At 39.6% G+C, this 12,685-nt stretch overlaps 1 protein-coding gene across 6 annotated transcripts in view; it reads right to left on the bottom strand.

Annotated features, from left to right (window-relative positions):
• Positions 1-12,685, bottom strand: part of Chd8 (chromodomain helicase DNA binding protein 8) — a 70,189-nt gene that overhangs the window by 20,125 nt on the left and 37,379 nt on the right. For all 6 annotated transcript variants that reach the window (XM_028856098.2, XM_028856091.2, XM_028856095.2 and 3 more), the window contains 9 exons: positions 8,935-9,117; positions 8,598-8,666; positions 8,102-8,157; positions 7,383-7,500; positions 5,843-5,926; positions 3,465-3,602; positions 1,960-2,081; positions 1,575-1,818; positions 277-453 (listed from right to left, as the gene is read on the bottom strand). In XM_028856098.2, the coding sequence (XP_028711931.1) occupies positions 277-453; positions 1,575-1,818; positions 1,960-2,081; positions 3,465-3,602; positions 5,843-5,926; positions 7,383-7,500; positions 8,102-8,157; positions 8,598-8,666; positions 8,935-9,117 (1,191 nt within the window). The remainder of the gene's footprint in view (positions 1-276; positions 454-1,574; positions 1,819-1,959; positions 2,082-3,464; positions 3,603-5,842; positions 5,927-7,382; positions 7,501-8,101; positions 8,158-8,597; positions 8,667-8,934; positions 9,118-12,685) is intronic.

Below are 12,685 nucleotides of genomic sequence, written 5' to 3'. Positions count from 1 at the left end.
AACCAGAGAATCATGAAAAACACAGTTGTTGTTTTAAATATTAATCTTTGGGATAGGTACCTAAGGTGCCTTCCCATTGTTCCTCATGATTAAGAAGCACTCATTTACAAGTAATTTCCAAATCTAAAAGTTATAACCTTTACATGATTTCCAGAGGCGGCTAAATATAGGTTTTCATTCTATTTTTCTCTGCTAAGTTAGGGCAATTTTCATTTCACAGGAAAATTAGATTAAATTTCAGATGTCTGTGTCTACAAGTCACTCTAGAGAACTCACCAGGTCCATGTGCTTGAGACTATCAAGTAGCTTGCAATTACGGTTCTTCAACCGATGGGCTTCATCGATGATGACACAACGCCATTCAATTTCACGAAGCTCAGGACAGTCTGACAAAATCATCTCAAAAGTGGTGATCAAGGCATCAAACTTATATGCACCTGGGATGAGGCGACCCTAGTCACGAAATCGGTGCAGTCAGAAGAGGCGCCTCCTAAACACATGCCCACCTGCAGAGTTCTGAATGTCCTTGGTATATTTAAGGAAGGTTAACAAAGAACAACTGCACTACCACCAACTTCCGTCACTGTTTATATCCCCAAGAGTCAGTGCCAAATCACCGAACGTGATACATACTTTTCTCAACGGATTCAGCTTCTTGGGAAAATAACAGGCCTAGCACATTGAGTGGAGCTGCACATGTCTGATTGTTGTATGCTCAGCTGATGTAAATCTTTCTTAGATCATTCCCTAGTTAACAATGAGATCCACAACATGTTGAACAATGCTGAAACATACTACAGGAGAAAAGAGTGGAAGCCAAACCAGGTAACTTCGTGTGGCCAAATGACTTAGGAAGCCAAGACCACAGGAACACAAGTTTGAGGCTAACCTGGGCTACAGATTGAGCCTTATCTCAAAAATACTAAAATAAATAAAAATAGAAGTGGCAATAGCCAATATGGAACATGTTAATATTGGACCCTTTCTAAAGTCTGCCAAAAATCAAATAATTTGAACAAAATTAAGAAACATAATATGAGACAACTTAGCATAGAGATAAAAATCATAAAAGAAACAGCAGTAAATAATTAATAAATCTGCTGTTAATACAAAATGGGTGATTCAAAATATTTTCCGTTACGAAAAAGCACATTTTATTAAAATTTGACTCATTTTAGAAAAAAAAGGGCAAATGCACATTTAAGTTTATTACCACTTTAAAACTAACCAGTGCTATTAAAAATTCTATTTAAATAACATCTATCAGCTGGGTATGGCGGTGCATAACTGCCATCTCAGTATTCAGTGAGCCAGGCTAGTTTGCACCATAAGAGTGACTCAAACAAGCAAACCAATCCATGAAAATGATCTAGTCATATGTTAAATCAGAATGGTTGGTGGCTCATGGTGTCTACTGAGTAGAAACAGCTACGTCAAATCACACTATTCCATAAAAGAAGACCTTAAATTACAGAGAGCCTCAATGAACGTCTTTAATTCATAAGTAGCCCCTGCAACACTAGGTACCTTGGCCTACTTGCATACACAGAGCGTTCCCAAGACATATCACTCACCCGTGAATCTTTACAGTACATTTCATACTGCTGAATCATCTGCCGGCTGGCCAGGCTGCCATGGTACACAATAGTGTTCATCTCTGTCCATGTATTGAATTCTCGCTCCCAGTTAGTAATGGTGGACAGTGGAGCAATGACTAAAAAGGGCCCATGGATGCCTACATTATATACCTCCTGCAAGAAGGCAATTGACTGAATGGTTTTGCCTAATCCCATTTCATCAGCCAGGATGCAGTTCTGCCTGTAGATTTTGGGGTAGGGGTAGGGGAGAAGAATATGTCAAAAATTTTGATCTTAATAAAAAGAGTCTACTTCGGAAAAAATTATGCATAAAAATAATTCCCAGACTAAGTTTCCATGTTATAAGCTCACTTTTCTTTACCTGTTATACCAATTAAAGAGGAGCCAGTTGACCCCTTCTAACTGATATTCTCGTAATTGGTTTCTGTTTTTATATTCATGTGACAGTTCCAGTTTCTTCCAGGCATTTGCCTGTGGGCGATTCTAAAAAGTCAAAAATGTGAATTATTGTTAGAGTGACGCTAATAAAATTACTAATTCTAGTAGTTTAACCAAATGACAAACACTGCTTGGACTATAATCTATGAAGTACATTTAAATTTATGAATGCATATTACTTTTAAAAGAAAGATTGCCTATTGGGCACTTCAGGAAGATGCCAGGAAACTATTTAAAGAAGTTCAGAGGGCTGGAGAGAGAGCTCCAGAGTAAAGAACACTGGCCACTCTTCCAGAGGTCCTGAGCTCAATCTCAGCATCCACACGGAGGCTCACAACTGTATACAACCATAAAACCATGGGAGTCAATGCCCTGTCCTGGTGTACAGACAAAGCACACATACACATAAAATAAATAAATCTTAAGGAAAGAAAGAGAGAGAGAGAAACAAAGTTAGATTGACATCCTTAAAGAAAATTTGGTGCAATACTACATGTTTGTTACCCCAGCCCTCAAAGGGACCCTGGGTTTCTAAGCCTTTAAGAATCTTTTCTTGCTGGGCGGTGGTGGCACACGCCTTTAATCCCAGCAGAGGCAGGCGGATCTCTGTGAGTTCGAGGCCAGCCTGGTCTCCAAAGCGAGTTCCAGGGAAGGCACAAAAGGCACAAAGCTACATAGAGAAACCCTGTCTCAAAAAACCAAAAAAGAATCTTTTCTTAGTAGCCAGGTGTGGTGACACACACCTTCAATCCCAGCACTCAGGAGGCAGGGGCAGGTGGATCTGAGTTTGAGGCCAGTCTGGTCTACAGAACGAGTTCCAGGACAGGCAGGACTGCACAGAAACCTTGCCTTGAAAAAACAAAAAACAGCCGGGCAGTGGTGGCGCACGCCTTTAATCCCAGCACTCGGGAGGCAGAGCCAGGCGGATCGCTGTGAGTTCGAGGCCAGCCTGGGCTACCAAGTGAGCTCCAGGAAAGGCACAAAACTACGCAGAGAAACCCTGTCTCGAAAAACCAAAAAAAAAAAAAAAAAAAAAAAAAAAAAAAAAAAAAAAAGAAAAAACAAAAAACAAAACAAAACAAAAAAAGAAGACAAACAGAGATATGTATACATGACTGGTACTTGATAAAGAAAGATAATATTTACCTTTTAAATAAGTGGTGAAATAATTACAAATGAAATGAAGGAATGTGTAATTTGATTTAAAGTAAGACACATAATTGAACATGTATTAGTAATTTTTGCCTTAGTGATGATGGGTACATGATATCATTTAGTCAACCCTTCTTTACATGTTAGAGAATTTCCACAGTAGAAAGCTAAACTTCTAACAAAAACTTCTGCCAGTGGGAGGGGGAAAAAAAAAAGGCCTTGATATAATAGTCCTTTACACTACTACATTTATCTTCTACATCCAAATGTACCTACCACCCTTTTGAGTTCTGGGTGCCTCGACTGGATCCGCTTAAATTCCCGAATCTTGCCCTCATCAACGTCCTCTTTTAGCTCCCACGTACTGTCCTCGTAGGGCAGAGAGCACCACTTTACCAGGTAGTAGATGACAGGCTAGGAGAGAGGAGAGCCGAAGCAGTGGTGATTAAAGGGTGAGGACTTGACTCTAATACCGGATTTCAGAGTATCAGCTCCACGGGTGCTGAAAACGCCAGGCTGAATCCACCAACCACAGGCTCAAGGAAGAAATGTCGAAGCTCAACTACAGTCCTGTTCTATAGGCATCCACTGCAGGAGGGGGAGGCAACACCAGTCCTGTTTTTGTAAGTTAGGATAGTCATTGACAGGGCTGGAGTACTGGCCCTGGATTTGCCTGGGCACCACAAACCACAAAAGTAAAATGAAAAAGATGATCATTCACTCCTGTGATAGCACTTCCACTACAAGCTTATATAAAGCAAGTACAATTAGAAAGAACAGGCATAGCCAGGCATGGTGGCCCATGCCGTTAATCTCAGCACACAGGACCTATCTGAGTTCAAAGCCAGCCTGGTGTACAGAGGTAGGTGCTGGATAGGCAAGGGTACACAAAGCAACCCTGTCTCAAAAAACAAAACAATCCGGGTGATGGTGGCGCATGCCTTTAATCCCAGCCTTTGGGAGGCAGAGGCAGGCGCATCTCAGTGAATTTGAGGCCAGCCTGGGCTACAGAGTGAATTCCAGGATAGCTAGGACTGTTACATAGAGAAACCCTGACTCAAAAAACAAAAACAAAACAAAACAAAAAACAAACAAACAAACAAAAACATGAGGTATAGTACACTCATAGGAATCTTTAACTATGACTTCACAGATTATTCCTTGAAACAGCTACTATCAAGTGTGAAAGAGCCTCCACAGGCACAGATCAAGGGTCCCTAGAAATGATCCAACGGCTCTTTCCTGGAGGGACTTGAGTCATTCCTTATCTAAGACCTTTGGTACAAGTCACATATTTCTAGCATATTAACTTATTTTTCTAAATAATATACTTATTTCCATTGTTAGCTAATGAAAAATAGATGAAAATCGAACCTACTTTGGAGAGGGGGAAATGGATACACAGAATATTACTGTCAAATATTGAGAACATTAACTATAATATCAAAAAGCCAGAACATTTTTATTACGACACCAGTTGCACATTTCAAAGGGCTCAAACATTAGGCCAGCTACTTATGGTGATAGGAAATATAAGATTGCCAAGGTAGGAAAGGCTGAGATCCTGAAAATGATGAGAATTTAAGAACAGCCAACTTCCAGATGATCTGCCTATTCTCCATTCACTCCCAGAAACAAACACATAACACCATGGACCCTCAACCCAAGAGGAGAATATATATTATATTTTTATACCTAGTAGACTCTGTAGACATTAAAATATTAATAGGTCCTGTGTATCTAAGGTACAATCTGAGTTACTCTGAAGTCTGAGAAAACAAGGTCAACTTTGCAGTGTTAGAGAAGGAAGACTCTGACTCACAGATCCTGGTGGAGTGACATGTGGGAATGAATCTCATAGCTAGCAAGCCTAGCTTACCACTTAGCACTAATGTCTAAACAGAAACCTATTCTCTCTTGGTCATTGTCACAAGCCATAAAAACTTTGTGAAGCTAAGCCAGCAACAGCTTGAAGCAAAGAGAAAGTGAAGCATTTCAGAAGAAATGGCAGTGTGATATCTATCTATAATTTAAGACAAGGGTGAGTTCGTTTTTGGCTTAGATCTAGTGTGACTCTTTGTAGGATCAAACAGGAAATCTGTAAAACTTCAAGTATTTGAGCATTAACAGAATATGTTCCCCAATCTGTAGAAGTATTATTCAGTGATTCCCAGACCAGTTTATGAAAGAAAAATACCCAGAAAACCAACTTGAAAATAAGCATCTTGTAGCCTCAGCTTCAACTTCTATAACGGGAGCTGTGGGCAGGGATCCAAAATGACAAATGAAAAAAAGTACTGAACTAACGGTGAGTTCAGGAAATATAGAAAGCCAGAAACCTGTGCAAGAGTTCTTATGCTCATTGATTGGGGATTAGTGTGCAGTCTCCCACACAGTCTGCAGGAGAGGGAGACAGGCCACAGTGAGGAGCTCTCCATACTTGCAACTGGAGCTCTGAGGTGCCCGGCACAGGCACCTCCAGCTCTTCTGCTCCTTCGCCTTCCCACTATATTTCTAAGAAGCCCACAAAAGAAATTCAGAAATACCTTTTTAGTCCATGGGATTTTTCAGCCACATCTGAAAAATAAAGGATTGGCAAGCAAACCAGGAGAAATTTGCAGAAGGCTTTTCATGTTTCTCCACACCCAACTCACCTCACCATTATCCTTGTCAACACTGTGAGACTCGTCCAATATCCTATCCACTTCTACATAGTCTGGATTGAAGGGTTCTTCATCCTAGGTAAGTTACGAAACCAAACAATAAGGCAAGAAAATCACTATCCAGTAAACCTACCTATACCTTTCTACTTCATCTTTGCAAGATTAAAAAATATATTAATGGGAACTGTGTATTTTCATAGCATTAAAATCTATAAACCTTACTCATGTGGGAGAGGCAGGTGGATCTCTGTGAGTTTGAGGCCAGCCTGGTCTACAGAGTGAGTTCTAGAACAGCCAAGACTAACACAGAAACCGTCTTAAAAAACAAATGAACAAAATCTATAAACCTATTTTCTTCACCTGTTACCAGACACAGGCTACTGTCTTCTCCCTAACAGGCTACTGTCTCCATACATGTTCTGGATTCTTTCTGATCTTCTGAGTATTCTCTGTCTGTTGAACCAGTCACTGAAACGTATAAACTTGCTCTATTATATTTCATAAAGCAAATGAATACCTCTTCTTGACTATTACTCTGAAACTGTTTTTCTGCTCTGCTTCATTAAGCTTTCCCAAGTGTTTCACACAGAGGCCACCTCCATTTCTTCATCTCTTTTCACTCTCCCTTCTGCTTGCGTAATACAATTAAAAGTTGAGGTCACGAATAACTTCTACATTGCTAAATATTATAGACCCATTTCTTTCCTTATGTAGCTTCAATGTTTAATTGGCAGTAACCCTAGATATAAGAAATTAAAGTTCTTTTATTACTATTTCTACTGACACTAGATTAGAAATTTGATTTTTTACAAGTTTTCTCAGACTGGAGAAGTAGTTCAGTTGGTAGAGAGCTTGTTCAGTACACAGGAAGCCATGAGTTACATCCCAGTACATATAAAGTATGTGTGGTGGTGTAAGGCCTACGGTCCTAGCACTCAGAGGCAAAGGCAAGACCAGAGGACAGAGGACCACAAGTTTAAGGTAGAGTTACACAGTGAGTCAGCCTGGGCCACATAAGACTGTCTCAAAAACACCCAGTTTTCTCTTCGTGAGAGTCGTTTGTAGCTAAAGAGACAGTTGATAGTTAAAGAGCAGCACTGGAGAGAAGAGGACTGAGTGTGGATCAGGCTGTTGTACTGTCTTCTGAAAACCCTCCATCTGCACTGACTTATCACAGTCTTACAGTACCGAACCTTATAGCTATCTAACAAACCATAACTACACCCAGGAAAACAATGGCACAGCACCAACTAAATAATCAAAACTAAAAGTCTATGCTTATACACACAAACCAAGCATTTGATAGCCTGGTAACTAATTTCTGCTAGGAAAGAAAGGCAAGGCCATGTGATGGTACAGCTCTGTAATACCAGCACTTGAGAGGTAAAGGCAGGAAGAGGGGGTCTGAGGGCAACCTGAATTATATAACAAGATCCTGTCGTCTCAAAAAAAAAAAAAAGCTAAAAAAATAAAAAAAAAAAAAAGCAAAAAGATTAAAAAGAAATCATCGTCATTACTGATTCCTACTTACCTCATGGAAGAAGTGTCTCATCTGAGCCATTTTGGTTTTGAACCGCTTTAATTTCTGATGGATCCTCTTATCCTTCTCCAGCTGGGAGATAGTTGCCCATTCACAGTGCAGATAGGAGCTGCAGGAGGGGAAGACAGCCAGTCATGCTGTGAGAATGGAGCCTGGGACGCTAGCACTGGGAAGCTAGGGACTAGTCAGCAACAGGTGGGATAATGTGTGCTTTAACAGGAGACAGCTTAGGTCAGTACAAGTTCCTAAAACCTGTACACACAACCACCTGTTCTGGGGTACACCTAGACACCCACACTTCCTACCAGCACCCAAGTAATGCTAATTTTGTTGGTTTACAAACTACAATTTAGAGTAATAAAGCCTTAAATAAGGCAGAGAAGACTACAAGGGATTGTATCAGACACTGCTCTTACCCCAAATTCCTGAAATTTCTGATTAGTCTTTGGAAAAACTTACAAAAATAACAACAAAAAGGAGGGGCGAAAGGCATATTCCCAACCACATAAGTCTCCATGGGCAATTCTTTCATAGCCTGTGGATTTAGGATAAGCAGTAACAAGAGACCCTTCCACAGTCTATGGAGTTTGTGGTGAGCAGTGTCCATGGGAGGCCCTTGCACAGTCTACGGGGTGAGCAGGAGTGTCCATGGGAGGCCTTTCCACAGTCTATGGATTTAGGGTGAGCAGCTCTGAGTGCACATAACTTACTAGTTTTTATACTTGACAAAGAATTCCTCAGCCTCAGTGTATTGTCCAGAAGGAAGCTGAGAAGAAATACAGAAATTATAGTCACTTATTTATCAAAGACAGATCTTTTAATTTCATCTACACATGGCAAAACTTCATCCTAATGTTTCCTGAATATTTCATTAATCAAGGAACCAATCTAGCACTAGAGTCCTGAGAGCTAAAAATAGTAATCTTTTATCCATTGTAAAGAAAATAGTGAAAGAAGAGATGGTAAGACAAACTTGTTTTCTACCTAGCTTTCGTATACCATCTCTTAAAAACTACATCCTAACAACATATTCTGTCATTCAAAGGCACTCATTAAATAAAGGTTGTGAAGTGGGAGTGTAGATCAGTGGTAGAGAATCCCCATCACAGGAAAAATAAACAATTCTCTAAAAGTAAAACCCATATATCTATGAATGCAGCATTAAAGATGCTATGAATGACAGACATCAAAGACAGAAGGCCTCACCTCTTTCTTCACAACTCGCATGGAAAGCACTTTGTCCACGATAGCAGCATCTTCTTCACTGGGATTCTCCTGCAGTGAAAAATGTCAGTCAACTAATGGTTGAAAGAATAAAACTGGGTGTGGTAGTTCACACCAGTAACCCCTGCACTCCAGAGGCCGAGACACAGGCAAAAGGATTGTCGCCTGGCTGCAGAATAAAACCCTATCTCAAAATAACAACAGCAGAGAGTAAAACACACACACACACACACACACACACACACACACACACACACACACACACACACACAAGGGTGGGGTGAGGAGAACAACTCTCAAATGGCTGGTGTTAGCTTACCACAAAGAACTGCATGGAAGGCAGAGTCTCTCCATCAGGTTCTTGCACTGGTTCTGGGAGGATTGGCTCAGGTTTTATTGGACCAGTTACATCGACCTCTTCCTCTTCTTCATCATCTGTTATCTTTATATCCAGGTCCTCTGTATATTTTTTTCGTTTAACTTGCCGGTTTGAACGTCTCTTCTGTAGAGGAAATACAGTTAATTGCTTAGAACTCTCAAACTGAGAACTTTTTTTTAAAGAGGCAGTGACTTATGTATCTGTGTTCCAGGCTGGCCCTGAACTCTCAAACATCTTGCCTTTATCCCATGTACTGGTATTACATCTATGCCAGCTTTCAAAAAAAAGACTTTTAAAAGCATTTGCCTGTGCTAATAGAGATGTACATTTATTCCAAAGTTCTCATGAAAAAACAAACCAAAACAAAACTTACTATTGTATTGTGTGTGTGTAAGTTCAGGTGTCAGAGTACAACTTTTTTGGGTCAATTCTTTCCCCTTCTACCATGGGTTCAGGGATCAAACTCAGGTAGTCAAGCCTGCATGGCCTATGAACCACTTCCATCGGCCTCTGACGTTTTGACAAAATAATCATTTCATATATATTCTTTTTTTTTGAGACAGGGTTTCTCTGTGTAGTTTTAGTGCCTGTCCTAGAAGTCATTTTGTAGACCAGGCTGACCTCTGAACTCACAGGTATCTGCCTGCCTCTGCCTCCCGAGTGCTGGGATTAAAGGTGTGCGCCACCAGCTAACTCCTAGCTCTTCTTTTTCTTCTTTTTTATTTTTTAAAGGCAGATCTCTCTCTGCATAGTTCTAGCTGTCCTAGAACTCACTATATAGATAATGGTGGTCTTGAAGTCACAGAGATCTACCTGTTTCTGCCTCCTGAGTTCTGGGATTAGGGGTGTGTGCCACCACACCTTCAAGCTTAGTTAACAATATTTCTTTGAGATGGTTTTCTTTCTTTTTATTTTTATTTTAGTGATTGGGTGTTTTTGCCTGCATGTATGTCTGTCCACCACTTTTACACCTGGCACACACAAAGGCCAGAAGAGGATGTGCCCTGGGACAGGAGTTACAGATGGCTGTAAGCTGCCATGTGGGTGCTAAGAATCAAACCTAGGTCCTCTGAAAGAGTAGCCAGTCCTCTTAATCATAGAGCCACCTCTCCAGCCCCAAGACAGTTTTCTTAATGTATTTTAGGTCAGTTGGGCATGGTGGCGCACACCATTAGTCCCAGCACTCAGGAGGCAGAAGCAGGTGGATCTGATTTCAAGACCAGCCTGGTCTACAAAGCTAATTTGCAGGATATCCAGGGCTACCTAGAGAAACCCTGTCTCCAAAATCCAATAAATATAATACATATTTATGTTACATTTATAATAATGTAACATATACCATATAAACATATATAGATGTATAAATTTATAGATACACAAATTTATAAATATTTATATATCTATAAATATATGTATATTTAGGTCTACTTTGTTCTTTCAAGTGGCTAAATAAATCATTTTTACAGTAGTTTAATACTTGTAGTTCATGATACAAAAATGGAGAAATTATTTTTCAGCATGATATATCCCCAGAAAATGGAGAAGAATCAAATGACAGAAATAATAGAATTGAGCAAACTTGCATAATTTAAAACTAATTTGTAAAAATCAATATTCCTAGGGGTTGGGAGATGGCCCAGTGGTAGCACTTGGCTAGCACATATACAGTCTTGGGTATAATCTCTCAGCACAGCAAAAACATAAATAAATGAATTAGTAATAATATTCCTATTCAGAGTAGGACAGAATACAATGAAGAAAAGATACCATTTATAAAAGTAATGATTAGCTAGATGATTAACTCTCTTAAGATATAAAACCATTCATACACAGAAAAATAAAAAAATTTGTAGGTTATAAAGACAAACTTTGGTAAATGGGTATATAAATCTGATTAAAAATCTGATTCTAAAGTACAGAGAAATAAAGTTATGCTGAGAAAGAAATCAAGAGAAAAAAATCCAACTTACAAAAGTCCTAAAGAGGATGAAAGATTGCTAAAATTAAAACTTTAAACACAGAACAGAAAACACTAGAAGAAAAGACTTCTCATGCTTACAGATTTAAAGAACTAATGCTATAAAAAGCGATACATCTCCAAAAGCAATCTACAGGCTCAATATAATACCTATCAAAATTACCACAATTTTTTTTTAGCAATAGAAATAAAACCTTAAAATTTAGTATGGAAGCATAAAAGACCCAAAGTATCTAAAATAATTAAGCCAAAGAACAATGTTGGAGTTATCATAATATCTAGTTTCATATTATACCACAGAGCCATAGCAACAAAACCAGCATGGTATCTAGATACCCATACCAATAAAACAGAATTCAGGGCTTTCTCAAATAAAGAGCACCTTCACAGCAAAGGAAATGATTACCATGGGGAAAAGAAAAATCCATAGAATGGGAAAAAATTTACTTACTGTACATTGGACAAGGAATAATATCTAGACTATATAAAGAATTAAGGTTGGAAAAGACGACTCAGTGGGTACATGTGCTTGGTAGCAAGTCTCACAAACTGAGTTCAATCCTTGAACCCACATGATGGAGAGAGCAATTCCCTGCAAGTTGTCTTTTGATTTGGACATGAGCACCTTAGCACGTTGGTCCTTTAACATACACATACATACAAATAAATAAATGTAAACATTTATTTTAAGAATTAAAAAATATTAAGCACCCAAAATATAAGCCATCCAATCAACAAGTGGCAAATGAATTATTAAACAAACAGCTCTCTAAAGAACTAAAAATGGCTACTAAACTTTTGAAGACTAGGACTTTTATATTAGCTTGGGGATCAGTGAGACAGCTCAAATGAATAAAGGTACTTGCCACCAATGCCGAGGGCCTGAGTTTGATCCCTAGGTCCCACATGGTAGGAAGAGAGAACTGACCCTTGGGAGTTGTCCCTCTAACTGCAACCTGCTCCCCCACCTCGCTTTAAAAAGTTTTGTTTTGGCCGGGTGGTGGTGGCTCACGCCTTTAATCCCAGCACTCGGGAGGCAGAGACAGGCGGATCTCTGTGAGTTCGAGGCCAGCCTGGTTTCCAAAGCGAGTTCCAGGAAAGGCACAAAGCTACACAGAGAAACCCTGTCTCGAAAAACCAAAAAAAAAAAAAAAGTTTTGTTTTGTTTTTTTAAAGAGGCTCTTCTGGGCTACACAGACAGGGTCTTTTGTTTTGTTTTCTTTTTGAGACAGGGTTTCTCTGTGTAGCTTTGTGCCTTTCCTGAGCCTTGCTCTGTAGACCAGGCTGGCCTCAAACTCACAAAGATCCGCTTGACTCTACCTCCCGAGTGCTGGGATTAAAGGCTCGCGCCACCACCGCCGGCTACAGACAGCGACTTGAAAACACTGCTAACAACAATGTTCAATATCCTTAGCCATCAGAGAAATGCAAGTAAAAACTACATCAAGATTCCACTTCAGTCACATTATAAGCAAGAAAACAAGTGTGGGCAAGGAAGTGGGGTAAAGGGAGCCATTAAGTATCACTGGCATGAGTCTTAATTAGTCCAGCAACTATGAAAATCAGTATGGAGGTTCCTTACACACTGAAAAATTATCACATGGTTCGGTTATATCACACCTAAGTATGTATCTTCCAGAAGGTATTGAGGTCAGCAGACCACAGAGTACCTGCATATCTGTTTCCTGTAGCACCATTTATAACAGCCAAGTT

The sequence above is a fragment of the Peromyscus leucopus genome, chromosome 9 (assembly GCF_004664715.2).
Source record: "Peromyscus leucopus breed LL Stock chromosome 9, UCI_PerLeu_2.1, whole genome shotgun sequence".
Lineage (NCBI taxonomy): Eukaryota > Metazoa > Chordata > Mammalia > Rodentia > Cricetidae > Peromyscus > Peromyscus leucopus.
Note: the sequence above shows the minus strand (reverse complement) of the source record. Positions and strands in the feature narration are given on the sequence as shown.